The sequence below is a fragment of the Nannospalax galili genome, unplaced genomic scaffold (genome assembly GCF_000622305.1).
Source record: "Nannospalax galili isolate Female #2095 unplaced genomic scaffold, S.galili_v1.0 scaffold996, whole genome shotgun sequence".
Lineage (NCBI taxonomy): Eukaryota > Metazoa > Chordata > Mammalia > Rodentia > Spalacidae > Nannospalax > Nannospalax galili.
In genome coordinates, this window is record NW_008339436.1 from 4,118,038 (window position 1) to 4,134,495 (window position 16,458).

A 16,458-nucleotide genomic window follows, 5' to 3' on the forward strand; every position below is an offset into this window, starting at 1 on the left:
CTGAGGATAGTAGTGCAGGCTAGGAGAGTTAGCCGGTGGTGCAGGCCCAGGGAAGCAGAGCGAGGTGAGGGCAGGGCCAGGACCAGAAGTGGTGCTCCTGGAGCCCAAGAATGGGACTGGGTTGCTCTGGGTGAGAAGGGTCAGGAAGCAGTATTGTTTCCCCAGCTGTCTGGGGCCCCAAGACTCGGAGTGGCGCAGGGCTCAAACTAGGAGTATAGAACGACGAGGCGGGGGGATGGAAGGGTGAATGTGGCTTAGGGAGTCCCAGCGCGGAGAGCTGCGCTGTAGACTTACCCCAAGAGGCCTGAGGATAGTAGTGCAGGCTAGGAGAGTTAGCCGGTGGTGCAGGCCCAGGGAAGCAGAGCGAGGTGAGGGCAGGGCCAGGACCAGAAGTGGTGCTCCTGGAGCCCAAGAAAGGGACTGGGTTGCTCTGGGTGAGAAGGGTCAGGAAGCAGTATTGGTTCCCCAGGTGTCTGGGGCCCCAAGACTAGGAATGGTGCAGGGCTCAAACTAGGAGTATAGAACGGCGAGGGGGGGATGGAAGGGTGAATGTGGCTTAGGGAGTCCCAGCGCGGAGAGCTGCGCTGTAGACTTACCCCAAGAACAGCATGGTCATTTTTACAATATGAATTCTTCCAATTCATGAGCATGGGAGGTCTTCCTAGTGCCTTCCTCAATCTCTTCCTTCAAAGTTTAAAAAATTTTCATTGTAGAGATCTTTAATATCTTTGGTTAGGTTTATTCCTAAGTATTTTTGAGGCTATTGTGAATGGGAGTGTTTCATGTACTCTTTCTCTGATTTCTTGTTATTGATATGTAGAAAGTCTACTGATTTTTGTAGATTGATTCATAACCTGCTACTTGCTGAAAGTGATAATCATTTCTAGGAGTTTTCTGGTGGAATTTTTGGGATCTCTTATGTATAATATCATATCACCTGCAAATACATATAACGTGACCTCTTCTTTTCCAATTAGTACTCCATTAATTTCCTTCTCTTGTCTTATTGCTCTAGCAAGAGTTTCAGTCATTATATTAAAAATGACTGGAGATAGTGCACAGCCTTGTTTGGTTCCTGATTATAATGAGAATGCTACCAGTTTTTCTCCATTTAGAATGATGTTGGCCATGGGTTATATATATAACTTTAATTGTGTTGAGGTATGTTCACTCCAGTAAAATTCCCTCTAGGACTTTTAACATAAATTCATGTTGGATTTTGTCAAAGGCCTTTATGGCATATATTGAGATGACCATATGACTTTTGTTTATTAATCCATTTATATGGTTTATAACATTTAGTGACATGTATATTGAACCATCACTGTATCTCTGAAATAAAGTCAACTTGATCAGGGTGGACAATCTTTTTGATGTATGTCTATATGTGATTTGTATTTTGTTAAGAATATTTGCACCTATGTTCATTAAGGTTATAGGTCTATAGTTATCTTTTTTGATTATGTATTTACCTGGTTTGGGTATTAGGGCGTTGCTGGCTTCATGGGAGTCAGGGAGTTCTCACTCTGAATCTATTTTTTTAAATAATTTAAGTAGTATTGGTTGTAGATCTTTTTAAATGTCTGGTAGAATTCTGCTGCGAACCCATCTGGGCCTGGGCTTTTTGAGTCAGGAGGTTTAGTATTACTGTTTCAATTTCCTTATTTGTTATCAGTCTAAATATTGATCTCTTCTTGGTTTAGCTTTCATGGGTCCCATGAATTTATATATTCATCCATTTCTTTTAGGTTTTCAAATTTAATAGAATATAGGTTTTTAAATTATTCTCATAATTTTTTGTATCTTTTTGGTGTCTGTTGTGATTTCCTCTTTCATCTCTGATTTTATTGATTTGGATTTGCTCTTCCTTTCTTTGGGTTAACTGGGCTAAGGCTCTGTCTGTCTTGTTTATCTTCCCAAGGAACCAGTTCTTGGATTCATGGATTCTTTGTACCGTTTTCTTTGTTTTTGCTTCATTAATTATTAATTTCTGCTCTGGATTTTGTTATTTCTTCTCTTCTGCTAGGTTTGGGTTTGATTTGTTCTTGCTTTTTCAGAGTCTTGAGTTGCACTATTAAGTCATTGATTTTTGCTCTCTCTCTGATTTTTTAACGTAGGTGCTTTTTTTGAAACCAGGGATTTAACCTAGGATATCATGCATGCTGGTCCAGCACCTTACCACTGAGCTACATCCCCCTGTAAGGACTTTGGACTTTTTAAGTATTGGAATTGTTAAAAACTATAGGGACTTCTACAGTTGGAATCAATGCATTTTCCATTATAACATAGTCATGAGCCTATGGGGACAAGGGGTGACTGGTTATGGTTTAAAGGTAATATGTTTGGGGTTAATGGATGGATGGCGGTCCATAGGATGAAGTTGTAATCGCTGGTGTTAATTATCAACTTGATAAAATCTAGAATCACCCTCTAGATGGGTCTCCCGAGATGCCTGTGGGGGTATTACCTTATGTTTGCTAATGTGGGAAGATCCGTCTTAATTGTTTGCAAGACCATTCTCTAAGAAAGGGTCACACACTGTGTAAAATGGAGATGAGATGAGCACTACCATTGGTTGCTCTTGTTTTCTGACTGCTGACGTCATGTGGCCAGCTGCTTCAAGCTTCTACTAACTTGGCTTCACCACTACAATGGACTATGCCTTGAACTGTTGAGTCAGAATAAATCCTTTCTCTCCTAAGTTGCTTTTGCCAGGACACTTATTCCATCATCAGAGAAAGAAACTAGTACAGCTCCTTAAGTTCTATAGTCATCTCTTATCCCACTCACTTTCCATGCTCTTAGTTACTTATTCGTGGGTACTTATTCACAGTCAGAAGATATTCTGAGAGGCATGATAAAATCTCATATCTTTGCTCAGCATCTCATCCAAGTAATTAATCATCCCCGTATCCTTGTATCTACTCTGTATCTACTACTCCCTAATAGTCACAAGTTACTTACCCTAGTTCTCAGTCTTTTTAACAATTTTTTATGTGTATGAGTGTTTTGCTTGCATCTGTGTAAATGCACCTGTGCCATGCAGAGTTCAGAGCCTACAGAGGCCAGAAAAGGGCATCTAATCCCTTGGAACTGGAGTTGAAGACAGTTTGAGCCACCATATGTGTTCCGGGAATCAAACTCAGTCCTCTGGAAGAGCAGCCAGTGCTCTTAACCGCTGAGCCATCACTCCAGCCCCCAAGTCTCAGTCGTGATATCACGGCACTTGTGTTCATGTATCCCTTATTTTATTTAACAATGGCCTCAAGGTACAAAAGTGATGATGCTTGAAATTTTAATATGTCAAAGAAAGCTATAAAGTGTTTCCTTTATGTGGACGTTTTTAATTTAAAAAGGAAAAAATAGAGAGAGAGAGCTGAATACCATCTAGGGTTTCTGGAATCCACTAAAGGTTTGGGTACTGAGAGAAATGTAAACCGTATACTAGCTTCCAGCCCCAAGGTTTCCTATTAGAAATCAGCTGGTAAACTTCTTGAGGTTTCTTTGTATAAGAAGTTTATTCTTTCTTGCTTTAGATAATTCCTCTTGTCATTAGTCATGGGTAAGTTAATTCTAATGTGTCTTGGTATGGATCTCTTTAAGCTTAGCCTAATTGGTGTTTAAGTTTCATAGGTTTGTAGATTCAAGGTTTTTGTGAGAGGTGGGACAACTTGACAACTACAGCTTCAAAGAATGTTTCTGCTAAATTCTCTGTCTTTCGAAGTTTTAAAATTATATTCATTGTACAAAATGATGGATTTCATTATGACTTTTGGTTTTTTTCTAGACAAGGGTCTCCCTGTGGTTGGTCTTGATCTCACCGTGTAGCCCACAGGGGCCTTGACCTCAGGATCTCCTGAGTGCCAAGATTACAGGCATAGGTCACCACACCTGGCTTCACTATGGCATTTGCATGTGTATATGTCATGTGTTCGGCTCATATCCCTGTCATTGCCCTTTCTTGTCCCCATTCCCTTTCCCACTGGTCCCCTTCCTATCCCAAACACTTCCATCTCCACTTTCATGTCATATACATACTTTAAAAATATATATTTTTTGCATATGAGAGAAAGATATTTGTCTTTCTGAGTCTGACTTATCTTAGTTAATATCATTATTTCTGGATCCATCAGTTTTTCCTGCAAATGGCATAGTGTTCTTCTTTGGATGAATAGCACTCCATTATATAACATTGTATATATATTTTCATTAGTCACTCTTCTATGAAATCTCATAAAGATCTCTATAGTGACTGTACCAATTTACATTCCCAACAACAGTGAATAATGGTTATCCCCGCCCCCACTTCATCCTCACCAGTATTTATCACTGATTATTTTCTGCATGATAGCCATTCTGATTGGAAGAAGATGGACTCTCAGTATAGTTTTGATTGGAATACCTCTGATAGTTAGGAAGAAGAATGTTGGGAAGAGGGGAAAAAAGAGTTCATCACTCTGGGAGATCTCCAAGGCAAAGTTTATGTTATGGATGTGTTTTCAGAACCAAAGCTTACCCAGCAACTAATGAACACTGCAGTGTTACCCAGCTGCACAGGTAGTGCATGAGGTTTAGAGAAAGGTCTGAATTTAGACCCATGCTGGGTATGACTATTGTAAAATAAGTGGGAGGGGAGGTTTATTTTGCCTCATGCATGCATGGCTCAGAGGGCCGAGTTCACCCTTGTGGGAAAGGCATGGCAGCAAGAGTGAGTTAGCTAGTTACATCACGGTGGTAAACCAACCATTAAAGAGCTTTGGTCATCTACAACCCTCAAGGCCCACCTCTATGACCTATGCCCCAAATGTTCCACAACCTCCTGAAACAGTGCTACCAGTGAAAGACTGAGCATTGAAACACATGAGCCTATGGTGGTGGTTTTATTAATACATCCAAACCATAACAGTGGGTCATGAGAAAGGAAGACAGGTATGACACAGACCTACAAAATGATCCCATCTGAGGAGTAGCTTTGATGCCCAAGAATCCAAAAGAGAAAAGCAGACCACACCTGTGCCACCCTCTTGGCCTGTGCTAGGGTGTTCAAGAGTCTTTTGATGACAGTAGTGCCAATAGCCCTGGTCCAACCATCCACAGAGAAGGCTGAGAATGGGTAAGTCAAGAGTCGGGGGGAGGGGACAGGTATGAGGACAGAGATTCCCACACATCAGAACACTGGGTGGCTTTTCTAGCCCAAATATCCTCCCCTACTGTGAAACTACACAGCCCTCACCTAGCATAAGCAGTCACTCTAGTAAGCCACTGAGGGTCACTCTTCATTGGACCCCATAATCTCTGTAGATGAGGCTGTTTGGCCACCCCCTGCTCACTACTAACCCTAAGGAAAGTCACCTCTCAAGATGACCCACAATGGTCAGCAGAACTGACATAGGGGTAGCTTGCTAAGTAACCTGCTGGAAGAATGGGGTGACTGAAACTGTCCCTACCTAATGAAGTTGCATCATATCTTGACATATGTCTCCTTTTTCTTCAGGTCAGGCATTGTGGACAATAACTGGATATACATTTATTCCTTTGTGGAGAGTTTGGTGAAGAAATACCAAAAGTATGGCTTCTTCCGGCTGTAGGATCACCATGCTTCAGGGGAATGGTCTCCTGGCAGGCAAAGGGCATATCCCTTAGATTTGGTGGCTGTCTTAGTTTGTTCTTCATTGCTGTGACAAAACACTCTGACCAGTACCAACTTGGGGAGGAAAGGGTTTATTTGTCTTACATCTCCCAGGTCACACACAGTTCATCAGGGAGTCCAAGGTAGGAACTCAGGGCAGGAACCTGGAGGCAGGAGCTGGAGCACAGGCCATGGAGGAATGCTGCTTACTGGCTTGCTCCCCTGGCCCCTGCTCAGCCTGTTTTCTTATGCAACACAGGCCCACCTGCCCAGGGGTGGCACCACCCACAGTGGGCTGGGCCCTCCCACATCACTCATCAAGAAGATGCCCTTCAGACATGGCCACAGGCCAGTCCAATAGAGGCAATTCCCCGACTGAGGCTCCCTCAACCCAGGTGTGTCAAGTTGACACTAAAGCTATCCAGCACAGTGGCCATGAAAATTCCTCATAAAGAGAGCACAGACTCAAGCTGATGTGTGAAAATGACAGGGGACGGAGTACACTAGGGTTTCTGCAGCACTGGCTGAGCCTATCTGGGAACTAGATGCAGTACAGGGATGGAGTCTGCCCTCTAGGACCCCTCAGGTGGAAAGGACATCATGACAGGCAGACTAGTAACTTGGTAACTGACACTTGGTAACAGGATGTTCGGGGACAGAGGAATGTGTTGGGGAGTTTGCCATGGAGAAATAAAGGAAAAGAGAAATTTCAAGAGAAAAGTATAATACCCAAGAGAAAGTAGATTCAAGACTGGGGCCTGTAGAGTCAGAGAGTGAGCTTTTGCAGTACTATGCCTCAGTACTTAACAGAAATAACTTAGGAGAGGAAGGATGTATGGCTCACAGGATCGGAAGGTTTCAGTCCATCATGGTGGTGATGGCATGCCAACAGGAGTATGTAGCCAGGGCTACATGAAAAGGACCACAGGTCAGCTTGTGTGTAAAGCCATAAGGGGAACTGTGAGCCACAGGGAGCAACAGAAGGTGTACAGGCAAGGAAAAGGCAAGATCGAATTCTAAGAAGCCTGATAACTTGATGAACTAAGTCAGGAAGCACATGAGACACTGAGCATTCGGTCAGGGAGACATGATGAAGGGTCTGAGGGTCCTAGAGCAGTGAACAGGGAGAGGAAAGGGAGGAATTTTTTTGAAAGGCTACCCTGAAGGAGAGTGATCTCTTTGAAGTAAAGGCTAGGAGGTAGAGGGAAAGGGGCTGAAGATGCAAAGAATTTAATAGCAGGGGCCAGGGGAAGGCCCTCATGGAGGAATGTTGGGGCATGAGTGGGTGTATATGTGTATATGTGATTGTGTGTACATACGAAAGAGAGGAGGGAAGGGAAGAGAGACACAGAGAGAGAGTCCCACATCTCCATAGGCTTCAGCATCCCTCACGAAATTTATCTTAACTCCTTCCTCATCTCTGGATGTCCCCAATGTAAAAATGATGGGGTAGAGACAGGGGTTTGGGGTAGAGACAGGGGTTTGGCGTATGTCCCTTCCCTGGCTGCTCCTTGACACTGAGGAGCCACTGCATTGGCTTCTCACTGATTATGCTTTGTCCCCAGCCCTAAACTACGGATGTCCTTCATTACATACTCAACAGATGCTGAAATTGTCTTGCCACTCACCTCAGACAGGTAGGTGTTACTCTGAACCCCAAGGCTGACTCGGTGGCCAGGACACAAGGAACTAGAAGAAACTGAGGGCTCATAGAGCTCTCCGGGGGGTTCCCAATGTTGCCTTTAGTAGCTAGTCACCACATGCCTATTACCCAAATTGACCTCTAGCCCTAGCTTACTGGCTCCCTTGGACCTCTACTTCACCAGAACACAGAGGCCTTATGCTTCTAGATGTTTTCCACTCCTGACTCTTCCTCTGGGCCTGGCTGTAACAACATGGAACATATGGAGCTGGTGGAGCAGATGATAGTCCCCTCAGACCTTGGCCTGTGTGGAGTATGTTATGAACAGGTCACACACTGCCTGGGCCAGTGGGGCAAGGAAACAGCTGGGAACTCCAAGGAAATGCTAAAGCATTCCATTGGGGAGGGGGCCGGGACCTCTGTGACCATAGGTAGGGAAATCCCAGGATGGGGCTGTGATTCTCCTGGACTGTGTGCTATAAGAAGGTATGAGGAACAGGAGCCACAGAAGGAAATGGCCTACCTGTGCCCAGACTCCTCCAAGTTGGAAGCTAGGGGTTCTAACTGTCTGAAAAGATCATCTTTGGCTCCTCTGCCAGAGATTCCATGCAGATAAGAGAAACAAAGAGAGATGCAGGAGCATTTAAGATTGGGGACATCTGAGGTATAGGAAGCCTCTGACCAGGGCCCCAGAGAAAAGCCAAGAGCAGAGACAGAAGGGAGACAAGACAGCCCCAAGGAAAAGAAAAGGGTTCCAAGTTTGTGAAGATAGCACCCCACCCTGGTCCTCCTTGGGAGGAAGAAACAAAGAAGGGCTGGGGTCCTAGGAAGTCCTGGTTTGATACATCCTGTAGCTTCAGCTTAGGGGAGGTTTGACTGAATTCCAGTGACAAAGAAGACTTCTGCAGGGAGTACAGAGAACAGCAGAGAGTGGGCAAGGCAGAGGGGAGGCTGCGCAGAGGGGAGGGGGCTAGACTGGGCTGAACTGGGAAGAGGGGAGGGGATAGGCTGGACAGAGGGGAAGGGCCTGGGCCAAGCAGGGAGTGGGTTCCAAGGCAGGGAGACTGGATTGGGCGTGGACAGGCAAAAGAATGAGGACTGGACTGGGGTGGGCAGACCCTGGTTTGGCCCCCATTTGGTGTGCTGTGTGTGGCCATCTCACCTTCTAGACAGGGTCTGCCTGGCTGGACATGGGACTCTCAGAGCTTAGCCCATGGCAGGCTCTATGTCCCCAACAGGAAGCCACCTTAGAGTTCACTGTGAGTTAATTGGCTGTGCCTTCCCAGCCTTGTCACATTAGATTATTACTGATTCTCATACTCCATTTCCTGTCCTAGAATGGCCACAGCTCCAGCGCTGTCTGTCCTAGTGTGTCCTGTCTGCTTAACAGCACCTGACAGGCAATGTCCCCTTCCAGCCTGGGGAGCAGTGTGACATCCTCATGGACATCCCTCAGGGCCTTACTCACAGCTTCAGAACTTTTGGGTCAGGAGCATGTGCAGTCCTCAGCCAAGCAGATTGGTTGTTGCTTTTAGCAGAGTAGAGGGTACAGTAGAAATGAGATCTGAGCAGTGGCTGTGTGGGATGGTATGGTCCTCCTCAGCCCTGCTCAGGACAGTGACCTTGGCATTAGGGTTCCCATTAGAAATGTGGTGCCCCTGGGAATCCCTAGCCCAGATATTCATCCCCCTTATGCTCTCCAAAGACAGACAGTAGAGGCAAAGTCCCTGTCAAAGTCCACAAGACCTGACTGCTCAAAGATAAGGTTGAGCTCAGAGACAGCCAGACCTTCCCACATGACCCACTGAGCGCTCTGTCCTCTCCTGTCCTGCCTCAATACTCATAGGATCAGGGACAGAGAAAGACTCAGGGAAGAATGGGGTGGCAAGGCCTCTTACCTGCTGCCCTCCTACACCCAGGTGTTATACACAGTGGGTAAGACTGTGGGGCAGCTTGGAGAGGTTTTATCACTGTCAAAAGTCTTCAAGTACCTATTCTTTTTTATTCATTTCAGAAATAAAATCCATGATGGTCTTAGCAAACTCCAGAAAGTCGTGCCTGAAGGATACTCATACATGCACGAAGGATTTAAGAAGGTACAGACAGCTAGAGCCACCTGTGGTGCTGTCTCTGTTTAGAGTGTAACTGGGCTCTTCTCACCATGTCCCCAATGTTTCTTTGTTTCCTGGCAGGCAAATGAACAGATCCAAAATGCTAAGTCAGGAGGTGAGCTGCCTTTGCCTTCAGTGGGGTGGGTCCTCACAGAACCAGGATCCCTGCAGAGTTTGTGTGCAAATCTCCAGACCTCTTTCAGTCTGACTCTGAGAAGCAGGACCCTGTGAGCATAGCACACACACCCCACCCCAGGATGCTTCTGAGAGAGGCTGCATGTAGACCTGTATATGTCTTGGTCACACTGAGGTCCTTGGCCTACAGATGTGTCTGAGGCCAGAAAGGAGAAAGCACAGGGGCCTGAGTATACTGAGGACCCAAGGGCATGGAAAACAGGCCTTGGTTTCACTTTGACTGCCAGATCTTCTTTTCCACCTCTTCCTTTGTTTGGCCTGCCTCCTGGGCTGTGCATTATCCAGCAACACAAGCTGTCATGCTCATCCAGGACTATAAGTCTTCAAAACTTGTCTGGAATATATAGAATCTGGTAGAGAAATTTGATCAGGAGACATTGGGTCTCCTGCCTAAGATTATCTAATGTGGAGTCTTGGCCTACCAGGCCTACTTTTTCTCAACAGGATACCCCTGAGGCTGTGCCTGAAGCCAGTCCCAGGCTCCATTTACTTCACTGGGCATTCTCAACAGAAGGGTCTTCCTGCTCCTCCAGCTGCCTAGGGGCAGGCTGGGCTTGTGGTATAATGCCTAGGCTGCCTTTAGAACACAGGTCCCACAATCTGAGGGCAGCAAGAATCCAGGCCTGCTGGTAGGCAGGTCCCTGAACACTCTGGCTCTTAATCTGTAGATTAGGTTGTGAGCAAAGCCTTCTTCTCATCTGGGTGGCAGGTGCTGAACTTTGTACCATCCTATAAGAACATACACTAGGGAACAACCAGAGTTCTTGAAGTGGGCAGTACTGGATCTGCATTCTCACCTACTAGGACACTAAGAGCCTTGTCCACCAGGCCTACCCACTTCTTGCTTCTTCTGCAGGTAGCCATGTCAACAGTGTGATTATTGCTCTGACTGATGGGAAACTGGACATGGGAACATATTATGAAACTCTGGAAAAGGTGAGTCCAGTCCACAGGTGTCAACAGTTGCAGTTTACCTCTGTTATTTGGGGGATTTATTCTCAGCATCTTCTTTCTTTTAGGCTGAGAAAGCCAGGAAAATGGGAGCAACTATTTACACCGTGGGTGTGTTTGAATATGACAAAGGACAGGTATTTCAGCCCTGTTGACTAGGTACTCTTCTGTAGTCCTTTGGGGTAAAATTGTGAAGCCAGCTTCCCAGGCCATCCAGAGACTGGTGGTCTCTCTCATGTGAGCAAGAGGCGGCCAGTGCAAAGGACTAGTCCACATGGTTGCATAAACCAATCCCCTACATACAGTGAGTGGGAGAACTTCCTAATTCTCAAGCTTGGGCTTTGAACAGAAGCCACAGTCTCACCCTAAGCACTTGACACCCTGCTGTCTCCTTGGCCTGAGGGCAATAGTTCATGTCCCAGGTCTGTGGACCCCTTGCATCACACTTCTGACCCCTGACTCTAGGGCTCTAACCAGTTTGTTGTCTCTTTTCTCATGTAGATTAGAGACATTGCAGACAGCCCACAGCACAGTTTTGGGGTGGACAATGGATTCCTTGCTCTGCAGGACATCACTAACTCGGTGAGTGAGTTGGAGGTGAGAAGACTGGGGGGAAAGCCTTCTGTACAGTCCCTGAGGCTCACTCCCCTTCCCACTTCCATCTCTTCTCTCTCTCTCTCTCTCTCTCTCTCAGCTTGTTTCCAAATCCTGTGTTGAAGTCTTATCAGTGGATTCTCCCTCAGTGGCTCCTTCTCCAGAGGATCCTCCTCCAGAGGATCCTTCTCCAGTGGCTCCTATCCCTGTATGTGCAAAAGGTAAGAGCTGAGTAGTCACTGACATGAGCGGATGATGTAAGTCAAGAGCGTGTGTTCATTGTTCATTTGCATGAGCATGTGTGGCTGTGGTATCATTATGTATGTGGTTTTTACAGTATATACATATATATATATATATATTCCATGATGTGTGTGGTGGTCTGTGTGTCTGTGTCTGTGTGATACTTAATATTGACTGTCCACTTAACAGAATCTAGACTCACTTAGGAGATAAACCTCTTGGTATGTGTGTCTGTGTGTGTGTGATACTTAATATTGACTGTCCACTTGACAGAATCTAGACTCACTTAGGAGACAAATCTCTTGGTATGTTTGTGAGGGTGTTTCTAGATTGGGTTGATTGAAGTAGGAAGACCCACTCTAAATACAAGCAGCATCATTTAATGACCTGGGGTCCCAGGGTGAATAAAAAAGAAAAGGGGCTGAGGACCAGCATTCATCTCTCTCTTCATTATGACTGTGAATATAATCTGGTCAAATGTCTCAAGTTCCTGCCACATGACTTCCTCTACTTGTGAGACTATACCTTTGAACTCTGAACTAAAATAAACTCTTCCTTCTTTAAGCTGATTCTGTCCAACATTTTGTCAGCACAATAAGAAAAGTAACTAATACAGAAAATTGGTATCAAGAGTGGGATGTTGCTGTGATAAGCCATACCATGTGGTTCTTAGCCCTTTGTAACTAGTTTTCAGGAAGACTGCAGTAATTAGGAACTGTAGACTAGAAAAGCCCTAGAATGCACTAAGCAGAGCTTAATGGGCCATTCTAGTGGGAGTTTGAAAGATCAGTTTGCCAAGAGAAACACAGAAAGTAGAGGTCTGGCTCATGAGGTTTCAGAGGGAAACAAAGACTATCAGGAACTCGGCTAGAGGCCATTTCTGTTATATTCTGGCAAAGAATTTAGCTGCACTGTACTTGTGTCCTGAGAACTTGAGTAAGGCTGAATTAAAATTTAAAGGACTAATTTTATTGAACAGAAGAAATTCAAGGCAGAGGAGCATTCATGCTGTGTCATGGTTACTGCTCTTTGCTCTTAACCAGGTTGACAGTGAGGGAGAACAATGAGAAGAGCAAAATAATATAAAAAATATGCTATTTAATGGGGGAGAGGAGAGGTTTTAAAGCTTTAGGCAAAGTGGTACTGAGAAAGCAGCTATAAAGGTTAAATAAGGTAGTATCATTAAAGAGAAATTTCCTGCACTGAACTAGGACAATAGGAAAGGTGCCCTGAGGTGAGGGCAAGACCCTCACCTATAAGATGTTTTGGACTGTGAAAAATGCAAACTCATTTGAAAGAAGAGAACCTAAATTCAGAAGCAGCAGCAGGGGTTCCTTGTTCAAAGACAACTGCCTAAGAAAGTGTTTTCTCAAATTCAGAAACCAAGACACATAAATGTTACTACATATTTGGTTGTGGGGGAGAGGGATCTCCATCTCAAGCTGACAGCAGAATTTAGCAGTATCATTCACAAGGTACTGGTTTGTAGGCACATTATACAAGACTGAGGGAATAATGAAGTCTTGTGCTACAGTTCCAAAGTGCTCCTTAGGCCAGGTAATGTGCAGCAGGATCAGAGTCCCTGAAAAGAGACTCTGAGAGGCCTTTGCTTAAAGTTATCAAAGTGAAGCCTAAGTTACAGTAGAGATCCCAACATGTTGTAGATACCAGAACCATAGGATTGAGGAAACATCCACTGAGGAAAGCTGAAGAAATGTAGTGTAGATGGACCAAGAGAGAGAGGCTATGTGTGCTGTAGGAAGCAAAGTTGGAAGGGCAAGATTACCCAAGACCTTTGGACCACATATGATTCCAACAAGAGCTCCAGATGCTGGATATGGAACTATAAGAGTTGATGTTTGTACTGCTGGGTTTCAGTCTTGCTTTGGTCTGATCTTTCCTTGCTATGACATCATTCTTCCCTTTTAGAATAGGAATGGTTATTCTGTGGTATTGTATGTTGGAAGTATGGTGACTTTTTTTTATATTATTAAGGCTCACAGGTAGATTGTCTATGTCTCTGAAGAGACTCTGCACTTACACTTTTTAATAGTGTGGTAACTATTAAAGACTATGGGGATATTTTAAGCTGAACTGAGTATAAATTGCATTGTGAGATGACCATGAGCCTATGAGGACAAGGGGTGGAAGGTTATGTTTGGGTGTAAAGTGGACAAGGAATGGACTTATGTTAATACTGGTTGTCAACTTGATAGACTCTAGAATCACTTAAAAAACTTCTGAGCATGAGGAAATTAATAGACTGAATTAACTGAGGTTGGAAGACCTCTCCTAAATATGGGTAGCACCATCCCATGGGCTGGAGTTCAGGACTGCATTAAAAAGAGAAAAGTATCTGGACATGAGCATTGCCCTCAGCTTCTGATTGTAGATACAATGTCATTTGCTGCCTCAAGTTCCTGCTGTCATGCTTTGCCTTCAGTGAGGGCCTGTACCCTTAGACTGTGAACCAAAATAAGTCCTTCCATCTTGTTTCTCAGGTATTTTGTTGCAACAATGAGAAAAGTAACTAATACCTATATGTACTGCATGAGAATGGTGTATGGTTTGAGTACAGAAGTGTATAGTGTTTCTATATAGGAATCTATGTGATGGGAAATATGAATTGTGTATACATGTAATGTGTCCATGATGTGTGTGTGGTATGCATGTTGATATATATGGTGGGTCAATGCTCAGGTATGATATTGTATAGTATAACTGTACAAAGTTGGTTTAGTGTGTATATCATATATGTCCTGTGTGTGTTATATGTGTTTTGTAGGTACAGAGTTTACATGTGACATTTTTGTAGTATGTAATATAGAGATATAGATATAGATATATGTGTGTGTTTGTGTGTATATACACATATATATATATCTGTATATTAGGTCTGTCCATGGTATACAGAAGAGTTTGAGGGAGTATTGAGTGTGGTAGAGGGAGGTGAGTGTTTATGGTGTCTGTGTGTTACAGATGGTGTTTGTGGTATTCCTGGCATATGTGTCCTCTGTGTGGTTAGTGTTTTTTATGTATGTGTGTGAGTAGTGTGTATGATATGCATGGTATATATGATATGATATGGGTTAGAGGAGGGTTATGGAGGGTGTGGCTCAAATAGACATAGGAGCAGCATGGATGGGAAGCAACAGCCCCAGCTGATACCAGTATTAGGCCTAGTAGTTAACCAGACTCCAGGGTATAGACCCACACCAAGAAGCACATGAGAGGCATGAAATGGAATTGCTAGTCCTTTAAAAAACAAAAAAACCTAATATAATTCTTAATAAAAGGACAGATAATAATGGAGGACATGAAATTGGGAGGGAGAAGCATTTAGTAGACAGAGGTGGAACAGGGGAGGGATCAGAATATGATCGAAATACATTGTGTGAAATTCTGGAGTCAATTAAGATGACATTATATAAAGGGCTGGACAGATGACTCAGTAGTTAAGAGCACTGGCTGCTCCTGCAAAGGATCCAGGTTCAGTTCTGATTACCCACATAGCAGCTAAGAATCATCCGTAACTCCAGTTCCAGGAGATCCACGGTATGTTCTGACCTCCACAGACATTGTACACATATGGCGAATTTACATGCAGACAAAACATTCATACACATAAGATAAAATAAATCCATCAAAAACAATTTTAAATCATATGGAATCCTATTAATGTGCACAATTTTTATGTCTTTGTATCAACTAAAAATAAATTTAATGTAAAAATTTAAAGACAGTTAAAAAGAAGAAACCAAAAGAATAGACAAGGGAGGAGAATGTCTACTACATGATTGTTCTGTATGTGTTGGGAGAGATTCTGTGTTGTGATGTACTATGGTGTGGGAGGGTATGTAGAGTATATGTATTGTGTGATATGTTTATGTGATACATGCTACATGCATGTCTGAGTTTTTATATGGCATGTGGTATCTGGTGTGTGTATATATGGGATTTTGGCATGTGTTTGTGGTGTCTTGTATATAAGAATGGTATATGTGTGGTATGTGTCTGTGGTATGTGTCACAACTGTGGGTGTAGAATAAATCATGTGCTATTTTGTATAAAGTATGAGGTATATCTGTTTGTGAGCATATATGTGGTATGAAGGAGTTTGGAGTGTGTGTGATATGTATGATATGTGTGATTCAGTGTGTAGTGTTTCTAAAGAGACCATGGTGCTTTATTGTGTTTTCTGGCTACATATGTCATGGGAAGCACTGGCATTGGAAGTATGTTTGATATGTATGTGATACACAGAGTATGTGCATGTAGTGTGTGCTTATGTGGGTGCTATGGGGGGGGGTCAGGGTATATGTATGCATGGGGTGATAGATGATGTGTAGTCTCCTTGACTGCTTTGGGTACAATGTAATAGACATTTGGAGGGTACATGCTGTGATGACATAGTAGTATATGTGCAATTTACTGCTTATTTAATCTCATAACAAATCATATAAACCTATGAAGAGGGCATTTTTTAAACTCAAAAGAAAATCCTGGCAAACAGAATGGAGCCATCAATACCTCCAGAGCAACATCTAGGCTTCTCCTAGAAAGACAAGGTGCAGCTGAGTTTGGAAATGGCCATGGAGTGTTCATATCCACAAAATGGGGACAGTAGCAAGTGATCATGTCAATGGATGTCAGTGGATGAAGATAAAGATTTGGGCACCGTTGGCATCCACAGCTGGGAACAGGAGGATACTTCCATGCCTGACAAAGATATCCATAAAGACAACCGTGCTCACTTCACCCCAGCACTGAAATAACCTATGCCAGAACTGCAGCTGACAAGGGTGACCTCTCTCCGGCCCAGGGTCCCTGAATCACTGTGTTGAAGAAACTCATGTATTTGCTTTTGGAGGAAAGCTACTTTTCATTATCAGGAGTACTTACATACAAGCTTGATTCTCACATAGTTGGGATTTGTACCCCCACAGAAGAGGGAGATACAGAGAGCTCTAGGCCTCCTTCTCCCGCTGGGGACAGCTCAGCTGTTCAGCAACCTCCAGCCCAGGGTCCTGACCTCCATGGCCTTCAATGTGAGTGCAAGGCTTGAGCAAATAGAACTATGCTCATATCTGAGC

The 16,458-nt window shown here is 44.0% G+C and overlaps 1 protein-coding gene across 1 annotated transcript in view; it reads left to right on the top strand.

Moving 5' to 3' along the window:
* Antxrl (ANTXR like) overlaps window positions 1–16,458 on the top strand; it is a 79,212-nt gene that overhangs the window by 47,102 nt on the left and 15,652 nt on the right. Inside the window, exons 12-19 of the mRNA XM_029564054.1 lie at window positions 5,495–5,566; window positions 7,195–7,266; window positions 9,286–9,367; window positions 9,464–9,497; window positions 10,434–10,513; window positions 10,597–10,665; window positions 11,030–11,110; window positions 11,223–11,343. Of these exons, the coding sequence (XP_029419914.1) occupies window positions 5,495–5,566; window positions 7,195–7,266; window positions 9,286–9,367; window positions 9,464–9,497; window positions 10,434–10,513; window positions 10,597–10,665; window positions 11,030–11,110; window positions 11,223–11,343 (611 nt within the window). The remainder of the gene's footprint in view (window positions 1–5,494; window positions 5,567–7,194; window positions 7,267–9,285; window positions 9,368–9,463; window positions 9,498–10,433; window positions 10,514–10,596; window positions 10,666–11,029; window positions 11,111–11,222; window positions 11,344–16,458) is intronic.